The 17,950-nt window shown below is 36.9% G+C and overlaps 1 protein-coding gene across 6 annotated transcripts in view; it reads right to left on the reverse strand.

Moving 5' to 3' along the window:
- NCK1 (NCK adaptor protein 1) overlaps window positions 1-17,950 on the reverse strand; it is an 82,152-nt gene that overhangs the window by 11,044 nt on the left and 53,158 nt on the right. For 2 of the 6 annotated variants that reach the window (XM_070375845.1, XM_070375854.1), the window contains exon 2: window positions 13,820-14,141. In XM_070375845.1, the coding sequence (XP_070231946.1) occupies window positions 13,820-14,045 (226 nt within the window). In that variant the 5' untranslated portion in view covers window positions 14,046-14,141. Of the gene's footprint in view, window positions 1-10,365; window positions 10,485-13,819; window positions 14,142-17,950 lie in introns of those variants that run through there. The other 4 variants (XM_005889891.3, XM_070375864.1, XM_070375860.1 and 1 more) reach the window with 3 other exon arrangements.

Here is a 17,950-nt window from a genome sequence, read left to right on the forward strand (position 1 = left end):
AAATTATTTAATTGATGCAGCAGCCTGAGGTAAAAAACATAAAAATCTTAAAAAAAAAATTGAGAAAAAAACTTTAGAAAGTTCCAAAAAGGAAAACTTGCATGTGCCATTATCAGCAACTACTTACATAGAATTTACGTTGTATTAGGTATTGCAAGTAACCTAGAGATGATTTAACATATATGGGAGAGTATGTGAAGAGTATATGCAAATACTATGCTGTTTGTACAAGGATTATCCTTAAGTTTTGGTATTTGCAGGGGATACTGGAACCAAAACCTAGCAGATACCAAGGGATGACGATACTACCCAAAGTGATGCACAGATTCAGTGAAATCCTTATCAAAGTATCCCCCTTTTTTTTCAGAAATGGAAAAAGCTGACCCTAAAATTCATATGAAATTGTAAAAGACCCCAAATAGCCAAAAGAAAATCTTAAAAATGGAAAACAAAGTTGGAAGACTCACATTTCCCAATTTCAAAATTTACTACAAAGGCACAGTAATCAAAAAAGTGTAGTACTGGCACAAAAGTAACGAAAAATAGACCAATGGAATAGAACCGAGTAGTGAAATAAAACCATACATCTTTGGTCAATTGATTTTTAACTCTGACCACGAGAAGGGTGCCAAGACCATTTTAATACAGGAAAGAATAGTCTCTTTAACAAATGATGCTGAGACAACTGGATATCCACATGCAAAAGAATGAAATTGGATTCCTACTTCATACCACATATAAGAATCAACTCAAAATAAATATGATGCAAATAAAAGAGTTAAAACTTAAAAACTGTCAGAAGAAAATTTAGGGAAAAGTCTTTCTGACCTTGGATTTAGCACCAAATAATAATAATAAACTATACTTCATTAAAAAAAAAAAACCATTTGTGCAAAGGACACTATCAAGAAAATGAAAAGACAACCTACAGAATTAGAAAAGAATACTTGCAAATATAATTCTGATAAGAATCTATATCCAGAACATATAATGCACTTGCAGAACCCAACAACAAAAAGAAATACTTATCTCAAAAATGGACAACGGACTTGAATAAGTAATTCCCCAAAGAAGGTATACAAATACCTCAAAAGCACTTGAAGAGAAGCTCAATATCATTAGTCATTACAGAAATGCCAATCAAAATAACAATGAAATACCATTTTACATCTTACTAGGATGGCTATCAGTTCAGTTCAGTCGCTCAGTCCTGTCCGACTCTTTGCAACCTCATGAATCGCAGCACGCCAGGCCTCCCTGTCCATTACAACTCCCGGAGTTCACTCAGACTCACGTCCATAGAGTCAGTGACGCCATCCAGCCATCTCATCCACTGCCGTCCCCTTCTCCTCCTGCCCCCAATCCCTCCCAGCATCAGAGTCTCTTCCAATGAGTCAACTCTTCGCATGAGGTGGCCAAAATACTGGAGTTTCAGCTTTAGCATCATTCCTTCCAAAGAATTCCCAGGGCTGATCTCCTTCAGAATGGACTGGTTGGATCTCCTTGCAGTCCAAGGGACTCTCAAGAGTCTTCTCCAACACCACAGTTCAAAAGCATCAATTCTCAGCCTTCTTCACAGTCCAACTCTCACATCCATACATGACCACAGGAAAAACCATAGCCTTGACTTGACGGACCTTTGTTGGCAAAGTAATGTCTCTGCTTTTGAATATGCTATCTAGGTTGGTCATAACTTTCCTTCCAAGAAGTAAGCATCTTTTAATTTCATGGCTGCAGTCACCATCTGCAGTGATTTCGGAGCCCAGAAAAATAAAGTCTGACACTGTTTCCACTGTTTCCCCATCTATTTGCCATGAAGTGATGGGACCAGATGCCATGATCTTTGTCTTCTGAATGTTGAGCTTTAAGCCAACTTTTTCACTCTCCACTTTCACTTTCATCAAGAGGCTCTTTAGTTCCTCTTCACTTTCTGCCATAAGGGTGGTATCATCTGCATACCTGAGGTTATTGATATTTCTCCCGGCAATCTTGATTCCAGCTTGTGCTTCTTCCAGCCCAGCGTTTCTCATGATGCACTCTGCATACAAGTTAAATAAGCAGGGTGACAATATACAGCCTTGACATACTCCTTTTCCTATTTGGAACCAGTCTGTTGTTCCATGTCCAGTTCTAACTGTTGCTTCCTGACCGGCATACAGGTTTCTCAAGAGGCAGGTCAGGAGGTCTGGTATTCCCATCTCTTGAAGAATTTTCCACAGTTTATTGTGATCCACACAGTCAAAGGCTTTGGCATAGTCAATATGTTTTCCTGGAACTCCTCTTGCTTTTTTGATGATCCAGTGAATGTCGGCAATTTGATCTCTGGTTCCTCTGCCTTTTCTAAAACCAGCTTGAACATCTAGAAGTTCATGGTTCACGAATTGCTGAAGCCTGGCTTGGAGAATTTTGAGTGTTACTTTATTAGCGTGAGATGAGTGCAATTGTGCGGTAGTTTGAGCATTCTTTGGCATTGCCTTTCTTTGGGATTGGAATAATAAAACCAAATTAAACCAAACCAAAAAAAAAAAAAGGAAAATAAGTGTTGATGAGGATATGTAGAAACTGGAACCCCTTTTACACTACTGGTCAAAATGCAGAATCGTACAAATGCCAAGGGAAACAGGTGATGGTTCCTCAAATGTTAAATACAGAACTACCATAATTCCACTCCTAGGTATATACTCAAAAGAACCAAAAACAGGAATTAAAACAAATACTTGTGTACAAATGTTCACAGCTTCCTAGTCACAATAATCAAAATGAAGAAACCACCCAAATGTACATCAACAGATGGATGGATAAACAAAAACGTGGTATATACCCATATAAGGCAACATTCAGTTCAGTTCAGTCAGTTAGTCGTGTCCGACTCTTTGCGACCCCGTGAATCGCAGCACGCCAAGCCTCCCTGTCCATCACCAACTCCCAGAGTTCACCCAAACTCATGTCCATTGAGTCGGTGATGCCATCCAGCCATCTCATCCTCTGTCATCCCCTTCTCCTCCTGCCCTCAATCCCTCCCAGCATCAGGGTCTTTTCCAATGAGTCAACTCTTCACATGAGATGGCCAAAGTATTGGAGTTTCAGCATCAGACCTTCCAATGAACACCCAGGACTGATCTCCTTTAGGATGGTCTTGATGAAAGTGAAAGAGGAGACTGAAAAAGTTGGCTTATGGCTCAACATTCAGAAAACTAAGATCATGGCATCTGGTCCCATCACTTCACGGCAAATAGATGGGGAAACAGTGTCAGACTTTACTTTTTTGGGCTCCAAAATCACTGCAGATGGTGATTTCAGCCATGAAATTAAAAGATGCTTACTCCTTGGAAGGAAAGTTATGACCAACCTAGATAGCATATTCAAAAGCAGAGACATTACTTTGCCAACAAAGGTCCATCTAGTCAAGGCTATGGTTTTTCCAGTGGTCATGTATGGATGTGAGAGTTGGACTGTGAAGAAAGCTGAGTGCCTAAGAATGGATGCTTTTGAACTGTGGTGTTGGAGAAGACTCTTGAGAGTCCCTTGGACTGCAAGGAGATCCAACCAGTCCAGTCCATCCTAAAGGCAATATTCAGCCATAAAAGGGAAGAGGCAGTGATACATGCTACAACATTATACACTTTAAAATGGTTAATTAACTTTATGAACTTTACATCATAAAAATTACTCAAAAACAGTGTGCTGAGTGAAAGAAACTCGACACAAAAGGTTAATATTGTATGATTCTATATTATCTACTCTGGTTATGTCATATAATGATTACATATTAAACAACATAGCCAGAGTAGGTAACTCTGTATAGACAGAAAGACGATTAGTGGTCGCCAGGGGCTGAAGAGAAGGAGTAATGGGAGCAACTGTTGAATGGGAATAGGGTTTCCTTTTGGAGTGATGAAAATAGTCTGGAATTAGACAGATGCGATGGTTGCACAACACTGTTAATGAACTAATAACGCTGAATTATACACTTAAAAATGGTTAATTACCTTCATGAACTATACATTATAAAAATTACTTTCTTAAAAGATTCCCACGTCAATTTCTTAAAGTCATCATATGTCCTTTCTGCCAAAACTTTCCATTTCTACTATTCATGTTCTAGTTCAGGCCCATGTTGTGCTTGAGCCGTCACTACCCTCTAGTTTTCTTTTCCTTTTTCTTTTACTAATCCAGTCTATCTGACTTAAACCCATCACCCATATCATCCAGTCTAACTTTATATTACAGCTACAATTACATGACCTATTGTAGCACAAGCTGCAATCAAGATTGCAGGGAGAAATATCAATAACCTCAGATATGCAGATGATAACACCCTTATGGCAAAAAGCGAAAAGGAACTAAAGAGCCTCTTGAAAGTGAAACATAAGAGTGAAAAAGCTGGCTTAAAACTCAACATTCAAAAAACAAAGATCATGGCATCCAGTCCCATCACTTCATGGCAAACAGATGGGGAAACAATGGAAACAGTGACAGACTTTATTTTCTTGGCTCCAAAATCACTATGAACAGTGACTGCAGCCATGAAATTAAAAGATGCCTGCTCCCCGGAAGAAAAGCTATGACCAACCTAGACAACATATTAAAAAGCAGAGACATTACTTTACCAACAAAGGTCCATCTTCTCAAAGCTATAGTTTTTCCAGTAGTAATTATGGATGTGAGAGTTGGACTATAAAGCTAAGCACTGAAGAACTGATGCCTTCAAACTGTGGTGCTAGAGAAGACTCTTGAGAGTCCTCTGGACTGCAAGGAGATCAAACCAGTCAATCCTAAAGGAAATCAGTCCTGAATATTCATTGGAAAGACTGATGCTGAAGCTGAAGCTCCAATACTTTGGCCACCTGATGTGAAAAACTGACTCATTGGAAAAGATCCTGATGCTGGGAAAGACTGAAGGCAGGAGGAGGAGGGAATGAGGATGAGATGGATGGAGGCTGGATAGCATCGCCGAATTGATGGACATGAGTTTAAACAAGCTCCAGGAGTAGGTGATGGACAGGGAAGCCTGGCGTGCTGCAGTCCATGGGGTCTCAAAGAGTTAGACACAACTGAGCGACTAAACTGAACTGATTACGCAAAAGCCAATAGTGGCTCTTCTGCCTAATAAATTACAAGAAATACTGTGCCTAGAGCTTCCCTCACAGCTCAGTTGTTAAATCATCTGCCTGTAATGCAGGAGAACCCGGGTTCAATTTCTGTGTCGGGAAGATCCCCTGGAGAAGGAAATGACAACCCATTCCAGTATTCTTGCCTGGAGAATCCCATGGACAGAAGAGCCTGACAGGCTACAGTCCATGGGATCACAAGAGTCGGACACGACTTAGTGACTAAACAACAACAACTGTGCCTAGAGTCTACAGTCCTCTACAGACTGTCTTCAAACCTTCATTTCCAGGCTTATGTTATAGACTATAGAAAACAGTAGAGGCCTTGAAACATTATAGGCCTTTGGGTTCACATCCCAGGTATGTGTCTTATTAACCATGCCATCTTGAGGAAGCTATTTCACTTTTTGGAGCTTGTAAACAGCACTTATCATGAGTGTTATGAGAACTGAATACAATAATGTAATAGTACAGTACACAGGAGTAAGTGTTAAATAAAAGCATCTTTCTGTAACGCCCTGCATTGAAACTAAAGTTTAATAAAAATGTGGAAATATCTAATTCATGACTTTTCCCAAAACCTTATTAAAAATTCTGTCTTTTAAAGAATCTACCCATTCAAGAAGCGTCATTTCAAATAACAACTTTATTATCTTCTTGCTTTGTGTTTTTCAACATCCTTCATTCTCCATCCTCAACTCCCATGATATATAAGCTCTCCTTTTTAAAAAAATATTTTTATTTAGTATTCTGTATTTCTGAGGTACTTGTATGCTAGCATTTCCTGTATTTATCTTTTAACCCTATCTACAAGAATATAAGCTTTCGGAGAGGATCATTTTACTATCTCACTGATCTTTTGCATTTCCTATATACTACTTATAACTGTACAGATGGAAGATGATCAATGGGTTTATTAAATTGATTAAATTGAATATTGATATAATATGCAAATGCAAAATTTAAATCTGAAAATGAAGACTAGTTCTAAAATATTTTTTTGATTCTGAAAAAGATAAATGGTCTAAGACTAATTATACCTTGTCCAAAAAAAGAATGAAGAATTTCTAGACAGACCCAACAATTAAATCCCAAGTGGGAAACAATCAAAACAACTTATTTTAATCTTAGAGGCCAGAAACAGTTCACAGAAAATATAAACTTAGAATATCTGTTTTCTGTGCAACACAAAGTCCTGTTTATCATGTGGATGATACAAATGCATGCAAAATTGATAGTCTGCTTTTTCCCCTGCTTACAAATCTTTAGGAAGGGCTTGTTTCCACTGCTTAAAAACATTCCTTCTAATCTCATGTTTTATCAATAAGAGAGTAGATGCAAATGCACTTTACAAAATTATACAAATGTAAAGTATTAGTATCTCAATTTCTCAAGTATGTTATAATCAACAATTAGATCATTCCAACAACACAGGGCTTCCTGGATAGCTCAGTTGGTAAACAATCCACCTGCAATGCAGAGAAGATCTGCTAGAGAAGGGATAGGCTACCCACTCCAGTATTCTTGGGCTTCCTTGTGGCTCAGCTGGTAAATAATCTGCTTGCAATGCAGGAGACCTGGGTTGGGAAGATCCCCTGGAGAAGGGAAAGGCTACCCACTCCAGTATTTTGGCCTGGAGAATTCCATGGGCTGTATAGTCCATGGGGTCGCAACAGTCAGACACGACTGAGTGACTTTCACATCACATCACAACAACAAGCAGGCTCCTTCAGATTAATGTATAATCTTTTCTAAATTTTTCTCAACTTCAGCTGGTTCACCACAATCCTAATTTTAATCAGACCCTTTTGCAGCAAATCCTGCCAATCCATTACTTATCTGACTCTAACACTATAGTCATAAATGTAATGTGTGCACTAGGAAAACTCTTTAACAAGAGACCCTAAGTTTAAATTTCAATGGTGCTACTTACAGATTAATCAGAGCTTGGTCAAGTTATTTAATCTTCTTTAAACTCTAGTTTCCTTGTTTGTGAAATGTAGTGCGTAGTAACTACCTATCTCAGAAAAATTTTGTAACGAATTTTTAAAAGTTTATATGGAAAGCACTCAGCACAGTGCATACACAGCATACAGCGGGCACTCAATCAATGGTGACTATTATCAATATTTTCCTACCTCCTAGTGCTTCCGGAATTTATTTTTTCAAAAATAAGCATTTTTTTACTATACTTTTTTTCCCACTATTTTTATTATTTTATTTATTTCTCTTTACTATTTTTATTATTTTATTTTTTTACTATAGCATGAAATAGCTGGACGTGGCCAGGGTTGGGAGGGAAATACTCAGGTTCATGAACTCAGGATGTGCATAACTCTGAGGTAGTCATTTTTATCATTAGCTTTGTTTAAAAAAACCAAAAGCATTAGTATAGCTTTCAATCTTCCCCTCACTCACACTCTTCCCCTTCCACTCCAATCCACTAGTCTTCTTTCTTCCTATAGCACCATTTCTTGACCAAAACAATGTACTATTAACTCCTCAAAAGTTTTTAAGAATCTAGTGAAGCACTGTGAATATTCCATCTTTATAAAATGGTTGTCCTCTCCTATAGGATAGTTAAGGCAAATCTTTGTACCGATTAATTATTCATTATGTAACCTGGTTTCCAAATCCTTTGATAAACCTTATGCCAGTATTTGGAAGCACCTGGGTTTCTCAAAACCCCTGTTAAAGTATAGCTCCCCAAAATGAATAGACTATGTCATGTTTTATTTGGCCAGCACACACTGCAGCCCTTCACCTGAGCACCTCATAAATTTGAATCAATACCATCATATAACATGTTGAGAGTTTTTTTAGCACATACATTATCACAGCAGCTCCTGCTAAGTCTTTTACTCATGTAAACCACTGCCAGGACAGATTCTCAGCAATTTTTCAATCCCTTTTAAAAAGTTAATGTAGCCTTTTACATTAATGTCTGTCTCTATTAATCTGTTTCTCAGTTTTTAGCTTTCAAATGTATTTCTGAACTCAATGTACTAGTTACACTTTCATCATTAGGTCTTTACTTTAAGGATGTCATTTCGCCTCCATCTGAATCACACAGTAAATAAATGCTCGACAGAATGAGTCTGACGGGGGGCACTTCCGTGGTGGTCCAGTGGTTAAGAATCCCCCTTCTAATGCAGGAGAGGTGGGTCCAATCCCTGGTCAGTGAATGAAAATCCCATATGCTGTGTGCAGTTAAGCCCACATGCCTCAACTACGGAGCCCCACATGCTCTGCAACAAGAGAAGCCTGTGTGCCACAATGAAGACCCGGCACAGCAAAAATAAAAGAATAATACTGATCCTTGCTAATTCTTTAGGGAACTATAATTCTGTTATGTTCCTATTTCTTAAAAACCAGCTTCTCCCTTATGGATTTCCCCCTGATTTCTATGATACACATAAGGCTGATCAGCTGTGTACCAGGACTATAAGACTTTCAGAGTCAGTAGGGAATTTCCAAGATCATCTGGTCTTGCCCAACTCTCTCCTTTACAAATAAGAAACAGGAAATCAGGAAAGTTATACACCCTTGGCCACATGGCTAATAACTGATATATCTGGGAGGAGAATGAAGGAATTCTAAATATTATAAATGATGTTCTTTCCAACAGAGGTTTTTATTTAATATTTTTTTGTATTTTTATCAGTTTACCTGATTTATATGAAATAAGATAAATTACTGCTTTTTATTATTCTCTGCTTTATCTGAAACAATGCCCTTTCTGTTCTCAAGGGTTCTAAGTTGCCTACCACACAAGGAGCACAAATATTGTTTCCTCTATGTTTCAAGTCCGTTCAGGGAAAACAGTAGGTGAATAGCCTATTTCTATTCTAACAAGCTATAAAACTAAATTAGTAAAATTTCGGCTTACTGTAAGCAGTGAGGAACAAATACTTTGGCTATCAATCTCAAATCCTGACTTTAAGTCTACAAATGTATTTAAGAATAACTATCAACTTTCTAAGATTCAATAGAATGATAATTTTATATTATATTGATGGTATATATTAAATCACTGTATCAGTGATACAGTATATCCTTTTTACATCACTTCTAGTTGGTTTATGGTCAGTATCACTTAAAATCAAACTTAAGAAATATTAACAATACATAACCGTCACCTACCTCCCCATCAGAATCTAAGTTCTGTAACAGTTAGTTTTTATCTGGCCTACAGTAGGTAGGTTCTCAATAAAAATGTTGATAAATGAATGAATGAATAAACTCTTTAAAAGGAAAACTAACCCCCAAAAATGGATCTAAAATTTTAACAACTCCCCAAAAAGTAAACAAGAGAGACATATTCCAGAAGGATTCATCTGGCCACCAAAGTTACCGAAAAAAAATGAATGAGTCTTAATATTATAATTATAGCTTTTTTGACAATGAAGTGCCTGATCCCTTTCCATTTTGCTCTTTGCCCCAAAATCTCCTGACAGGTTACTCTGTTTCCTTAGACTCCTTACACATAAGAGAGTTCTACAACAATTTCTCTGTTCATTTTTCTAGAACCACTGAGCAACTGTTCAAAGAGACCAAATCAAGTTCACTATCACAGGAGTATACAAAGGCTATCAGCAGATCCACAATTTAGGTTCTTTGTTAGTATCAGAATCACTTTAAAACCTCGACTCAAAGCAATCCAAGTTCACTATTTTCTGTCAATGTTTTCAAATTCTTTGTATGCAGCTGCTCTCACAATTCATTTCAAACTATCAAATCTCACATTAACCAAAACAGCAATTTCTAGCAATCTGACACTGATTAAATTAAAATACCCTCTATACTGGTGCTTTCATTAAGCATTATCTTCTACATCAGTCCTCTCAAGTCTAAGTAAAAAGCAGTAACAGTATCATGTTACTTCAAATGCTGAGGATGAAGGAACTTGCTCACTTAAATCCTTTTTCTCCTCCTAAAATGTTTACAATTTATTTAGTTCATTTCAAATGTCTACGCTAAGTTCAGAGAACTACATCAAAGTCAAATCATTTATACTTTTTCTATTTGTTATTGAAATACTGATATTAAAATTTTGAAATTATTTTACTTATCAAGTCAAAGCTATTAATATCTGATGTACTGCCAATCACTTAGCTTATGATTCACAAACATAAAGCACCAGCCTATATAAACCCACCATGTTCTCTCCTTACAGTTTTCCTTTAAATTCACAAACTGAAAATTCTAATTCAAAAACAAGAAAGCTATAGATATAATAAACAGATTCACTTACTGAAAAAATCTTTAAACACCTTTAGCCAATTCATCTTGAAAAAAAAAAATCCCGTGTTCTCTTTCGTTAGTTTGTTAATACAGCAGGATAATTTTCAGTTAACTTCCTGGTTCTGCAACACTGAAACTCCCCACACCCCATCCATGTGACTTGGCCCACACCCAGGCAATAGAAAGTTTTCCTAAGGCTTTCCTCTTGCCAAAACATTCTTTCCCTGAATGCTAACAGAACTTATAAAACAAGGATATCATGATGGCCACAAATATGACCTTACTATTCAGATTTATTTTGGAAAAAGTTTTAAAGCACATATTTAAAGCATATTTTTTTCAGTAGTTGAAAATATATTCATGTATTCATTCTTTTTTAATTGGAGTAGAATTACTTTACAATGTTGCGTTAGTTTCTGTTGTACAACAAAGTGAATCAGCAATATGTATATCTATATCCCCTCCCTCTTGGAGCTCCCTTGATCCTACACCCCCAACCCACCCATTGAGGTCATCACAGAGCACCAAGTTGAGCTCCCTGTGCTGCTCTGCAGGTTCCCACTAGCTATCTGTTTCACACGTCTAAGTGTATTTCTGTCAAACCTAATCTCCCAGTTCATCCCACCCTCCCCTTTCCTAACCTCTTCTCCCAGAGTTCTTTATGTCTGAATCTCTATTCCCGCCCTGGAACTACATTCATCTGTACTATTTTTCTATTTCTCATCATGTATTCATTCTTTTCTTTGTTTTCTCCTTTTTTTTCTTAACCTTCGAACAATATCTCCATCAGCACAATCATTGTGAAACAAATCCATTAGTTATATGGAACATTTAAGTTACCAAAACAGGATTCAGAAACCTGGAGAAAGGGGAGAAGGCTGTCCACCCAAGGCAAAAACTGGATTTACATCATTATACAGGCTAACTGTAGGTCACTACCTTAAAACAGAATGTTTCCAAGTACTTTGGAATAGACAGCAATAACTGTAATATAATACAATGATATTAAGCCTAGAACTTAAATAGATAACAGTCTCAATAATACAGTCTCAAGACAGTTAAAAAGATACAGTCTTGAGACAGCTAAAACTGTCTCAATAATATCAGAAAATAGTATGGAAGGTTTCCCAGGAGTATTAATAACAAAAACTGTATCTACTAAAGCTTTTGCAATTTATATGAAGTTGTATCTAAAACTGGGATTTTCTCCTTGCTCTATATTAGTTTTTTCACTGTCTTTTGTTAATTACCGTCACCTCTGCTATATCTCAGGATACCACTATCCTTTTTTAAAGGACATGAAAGTTTATCTAGGTGTGTCCTTAGTCCTTTCTGTGCCTTCATCACTATAAAGCATATTTTGACAGAAGTCACCTTAATTTTCTCAAACACCCTTAATCAATATACTTTAAATAAATATCTAATTATTTACAAAATCATAAGTATTCCTGATTCTAACTTTGATCTCTTCAACCATTCAAGGACAATCTCTTTCCAACTGTCTTCCATTTAAAAACTAATATTAAATAATTAACTAATAACAATGACCTCAAAAATCTCAAAAAAAAAAAAAAAAAAAAGGTAAGCCTAGTTAAAGCATTTAAATGTGTGGATAATAACTTCATTTATTAAATTACCTTTAGAACAGAATAACAATAATGCTGAGTAAGAAATAAAAATTAATATAAAGCAGTCAATAATACTCCATGTTCAATCATGTCACATTATTCTTCAAAGTCACATTATTGTCAAACTATCTTTTTCAAGGAGAAATTATACTTTTTCTTCTACATATACACCAAGAACTATTAAGTAACAGCATGCTTGCCTAAATACCTGAGGGAAATTATGTCCCTCCCAGTTCCTTCCTGTTAGCTAAGGAGAATTTTTTAAAAAGAGAGAGACAGACTGGTTCTCATCTGTGCATATTTCCTTCCTATCACAGCTTGGCCAAGCCCAACATGAAGTAGATTCCCCTATTTATGGCCCTAAGGGAAGGTCAGTAAAAACAAAATTTACAGTTACAGGAAGAAAGAAGAGAAACAAAATAAGAAAGATAAGCTTTGTAGATGCTAATATATGGCAATGATCCACAACTTAAAACTTTTATCAAACATAAGAACAAAATGAGTTTGTTTTTAAAAGCAAATATCAAAATGTAAGCCATTATCAGCCTGCTTATTTAACTTATATGCAGAGTACATCATGAGAAACGCTGGGCTAGAAGATGCACAACCTGGAATCAAGATTGCCGGGAGAAATATCAATAACCTCAGATATGCAGATGACACCACCCTTATGGCAGAAAGTGAAGAGGAATTCAAAAGCCTCTTGATGAAAGTGAAAGAGGAGAGTGAAAAAGTTGGCTTCAAGCTCAACATTCAGAAAACTAAGATCATGGCATCTGGTCCCATCACTTCATGGGAAATAGATGGGGAAACACTGGAAACAGTGTCAGACTTTATTTTTTTGGGCTCCAAAATCACTGCAGATGGTGACTGCAGCCATGAAATTAAAAGACGCTTACTCCTTGAAAGGAAAGTTATGATCAACCTAGATAGCATATTCAAAAGCAGAGCCATTACTTTGCCAACAAAGGTCCGTCTAGTCAAGGCTATGGTTTTTCCAGTGGTCACGTACGGATGTGAGAGTTGGACTGTGAAGAAGGCTGAGTGCCGAAGAATTGATGCTTTTGAACTGTGGTGTTGGAGAAGACTCTTGAGAGTCCCTTGGACTGCAAGGAGATCCAACCAGTCCATTCTAAAGGAGATTGGTCCTGGGTGTTCTTTGGAAGGAATGATGCTAAAGCTGAAGCTCCAGTACTTTGGCCACCTCATGCGAAGAGCTGACTCATTGGAAAAGACTCTGATGCTGGGAGGGATTGGGGGCAGGAGGAGAAGGGGAAGACAGAGGATGAGATGGCTGGATGGCATCACCGACTTGATGGACATGAGTCTGAGCAAACTCCGTGAGCTGGTGATGGACAGGGAGGCCTGGCATGCTGCAATTCATGGGGTCACAAAGAGTCGGACATGACTGAGCAACTGAACTGAACTGAACTAAAGCCATTAGATGTAAAATCCATCAATGTATCCTGTAAAATAAGTGACCTTAATGACAAGGAGGATATTCTGCATCTCATTCATTTATCCCCATCTCAATTATATGGAGAATCTGTCTAAACTCCAATAGGTACCTACGGTTCAAGGAGCCCCTGACAGAAAATCAAGAGTGCGTTCCACTAGCTAGATTTACAGAAAATGACCTTCACTGGTCTTTTTGAACACACCTGACTTGAATACACTTGCTATGAGCCAAACTTATCTCGCCTAGCTGAAATCCCAGCTTGGGATGTTCTAGTCAGTTCTGCCCACTGATGCCAAAATTCTGTACAAAGAATGAATTTCTAGCATTAATTAGAAAGAAAGTATCGCTGTTCTTGTTTTAAAACAAAAATAACTTACCTAAGGTATCTTTTAGGTTTTTTACGATAGATGCTTTCCGAGCACTGTTTTTCCTTTCCACATAGTTAGAAGGCACAAAACCCGTTTTATTCATGGAATTTCGAACTCGCCACCAGGACTTTGAGTCATCCAGAAGCCACAGTCTCTCATTCTTCTTGATGTTCAGCTCTTGCTCTTGCTGGGCCACATAATCAAACTTGGCTACCACCACCACCTCTTCTGCCATTTTTCAGCACCTTCTGCGCTGCAACCACACAGAAAATATTTTATGTAAGGGTGAGAAGTTGTCCACATGCTTGTCAAGAGAAACACACCGAAGAACCTAAAGTAGTGAATGGTTAAAAAATAAAAATAGGGAAAAAAATTAAAATACCAGGCAAATACTAATCAATACAGAACTGGTATAGATATATTAATAACATACAAAAAGACTTTAAGGCAAAGCTATCACTAGTGATAAGGAAAGTCACTATATCCTGATAAAAGGTTTTATTCAATATACAAAACAGCTAAGCTTATGTGTACCTATTAATATGGGTTCAAAATAGATTGACAAAACAAGAAAAAACTGACAAATCCATTGTCGTAAAGGTTTAACTTTTAACATATTTATCTCAGTAGTAAATTAAGAAGACAAAAAATTAGAAAGGTTAAAGAAGAACTGACATCATAACTATTAAGTATGATGCAATAAACATACACAAATATAACCTCCAAACAGAAGAACACAAACAAGAGTATGTACAAAATCCAATCAAATGCCATAAAAATCTCTACACATTTTTTGTGTACTTGGTATCTTAAGTCATATTCTTTGACAATCCTAACAAAAAGATAGCTTTTAAAAAATCTTATAGGTCTAGAAACTTCTAAAAACTGATGTGGAGAAGGAAATGGCAACCCACTCCAGTATTCTTGCCTGGAGAATCCCACGGACAGAAGAACCTGGTGGGCTATAGTCCATGGGGTCGCCAAGTCAGACACGACTGAGCAAAACAATAACAACAAACACTGATGAGCCAGAGAAGAAATCTTAACAGAATTTTGAAAATACTTGTAAGTAAAATTAAAGACTATACGAATAACTTTGTGTGATGCAGCAAAGGAGAATATAAAAAAGAGATCTGTAGTTATACATAGTTACATCAGAAAAATAAGAAAAGTTAAAAATAAATTAATGAACGGATCATCTGTCTTCAGTTATAAAAGAACATAAAGAAAACCAGGTAAAAGGAAATAATAAAAATAAAAGCAGAATTTAATGAAACAGAAAGCAAAAAGACATAGAAGAAAGGCTCAAAACAAAGTTAGATATGACTAAAAAATGGACATAGTTCTGACAAGACTAAAAAATGAAAAAAGGAATAGAGAGCCCAGAAATAAACCCACACATCTATGGTCAATTAATCTTCAACAAAGGAGGGAAGACTATGCAATGGAGAAAAACAGTCTCATCAGCAAGTGGTGTTGGGAAAGCTGGACAGCTACCTGTAAATCAATAAAGTTAGAACACACTCTCATAATGCCATACATAAAAATAAACTCAAATAGCTTAAAGACTTAAATATAAGATATGACACCATAAAACTCTTAGAATATAAGCAAGATATTCTCTGACATAGATCGTACCAATATTTTCTTAGGTCAGTCTCCCAAGGCAATGGAAATAAAAGCAAATAGGACCTAATCAAACTCACAGGCTTTTATACAGCAAAGGATACCACAAGCACAATGAAAAGATAACCTATGGACTGGCAGAAAACACCTGCGAGTGATGCGACTGGCAGGGGCTTAATTTCCAAAATACACAAACAGCTCATACAACTCAGTAAAAAAAAAAAATCAAAAAATGGGCATTAGACCTACATGAATTTCTCCAAAGAAGACATACAGATGGCCAACATGCACATGAAAAGATGCTCAACACTGCTAAACATCACTAATTATTAGAAAATGCAAATCAAAACCGTAAGGAAGCACTATCTCACCTTGGTCAGAATGGCAATTATTGAAAGGTCTACAAATAACAAATGCCAGAGAAGGTGTGGAGAAAAATCCTATACTGTTGGTGGCAATGAAAATAGGTGCAGCCACCATGAAAAACAAGATAAGGTTTCCTCAAAAAAAAAAAAAAAACAGAAGAAACTAATAATAGAGCTGTTATATGAGGCTACAATCCCACTCCTAAGCATATATCCAGACAAAACTATAAATAAAAAAGATACACATACCTAATGTTCACTGCAGCATTACTTACAATAGCCAAGACATGGAAATAGCCTAAATGTCCATGGAAACAGGAATGGATAAAGAAGATGTGGTATATATACACAGTGGAATACTACTCAGCCATAAAAAGAGTGAAATAATGTCATGTACAGCAACATGATTAGACCTATAGACTATTACACTGAGTGAAGTACATCAGAAAGAGAAAGACAAATACCATATGACATCACTTATTAAATATGACACACTGAGACTTCCCTGGTGATCCAGTGGTTGGGAGTCCACTTGCCAGCACAGGGAACAAGGGTTTGAACCCTGGACTGGGAAATAAGATCCAACAGGTTGCAGAGCAACTGAGCCCGTGTGCTCATGCCGCAACAAGAGAAACCACAGCATCGAGAAACCCGCACACCACTAGAGAATAGCCCCACCCACTGCAGCTAGAGAAAGCCCATGTGCTACAACAAAGAGCCTCATGCACTGCAATGAAGACCAATCACAGCCAAAATAAAATTACTTTAAAATGATATAAATGAAATTATCTATAAAATAGACTGACAGACCCAGAGGAAAAACTGTCGAGGCTGTCGAGGGCAGGGGCACATGCGTGAGGGAGCTTGGGATTAGCAAACTATTATGTATTGAATAGATAAACAAGGACCTACTGTATGACACAGGGATCTATATTCAATATCCTGTGATAAACCATAATGGAAAAGAATATGAAAAAGAACATATATAAAACTGAACCACTTGGCTGTACAGCAGAAACTAACACAACCTTGTAAATCAACTATACTTCAACAAATTTTTTTAAAAATGAAAAAAAGAAAAAAGTACACCCAAATATAAATAAAAAAGGAGTCATAATTATAGATGCTAGACATTCAGAAGCCACAGCAATATTAAAATCTTTCTCAATATATATGAGAAAAAAGTAAATGTACAAATTTATAGAAAAATTAAAGTAACAAAAGTAGTAAAATTGAATTAGTCATTAAGAAATCTTCCCATAAATGAAAACACCAGGGTCAGATAGTTTCACAGGCAAATTCTATTAAAATTCAAAGAACAACAACAAAAAAAGGAACAAATAATTCCAACTTACACAAACTCTTTTAGAATAAAGAGAAGAAATGTTGCAACTTAAGTCATAAGTCACTCCTGAACCTAGATTAGCTCTCTACTTTCTTCAGAGAGATTATTACACATAAATAGCTACCCCTGGTTTAGCAAGCAAATAAATTCTGCTTCTGCTTATTGAACAGCATTCTGTTTTCTCAACAAAGAAGTTAAGTTCTTCAGTATATTCAGAAAAATCCATTTTAATTTAGAATTCAACAACCCCTAGCATTCAACTGTATCTACAAGGAAGATACATTTGGGGGGTTATTGCAAAGGACTCAAAACCTACCAGTCTTCTAAAATAATGACTCAAGTATGGTCAGTTCAGTTCAGTTGCTCAGTCGTGTCCAATTCTTTGCAACCCCATAGACTGCAGCACGCCAGGCCTCCCTGTCCAACGCCAACTCCCGGAGTTTACTCAAACTCATGTCTATTGAGTTGGTGATGCCATTCAACCATCTCATCCTCTGTCGTCCTCTCTTTCTGCCTTCAATCTTTCCCAGCATTGGGGTCTTTTCAAATGAGTCAGTTCTTCTCTTCAGGTGGCCAAAGTATTGGAGTTTCAGCTTCGGCATCAGTCCTTCCAGTGAATATTCAGGACTGGTTTCCTTCAGGATGGATTGGTTGGATCTCTTTGCAGTCCAAGGGACTCTCAAGAGTCCTCTCCAACACTCTTCGGCGTTTGGCTTTCTTTATAGTCCAACTCTCACATCCATACATGACTAGTGGAAAAACCATAGCTTTGACTAGATGAACCTTTGTTGACAAAGTAATGTC

The sequence above is a fragment of the Bos mutus genome, chromosome 1 (assembly GCF_027580195.1).
Source record: "Bos mutus isolate GX-2022 chromosome 1, NWIPB_WYAK_1.1, whole genome shotgun sequence".
Classification (NCBI taxonomy): Eukaryota; Metazoa; Chordata; class Mammalia; order Artiodactyla; family Bovidae; genus Bos; species Bos mutus.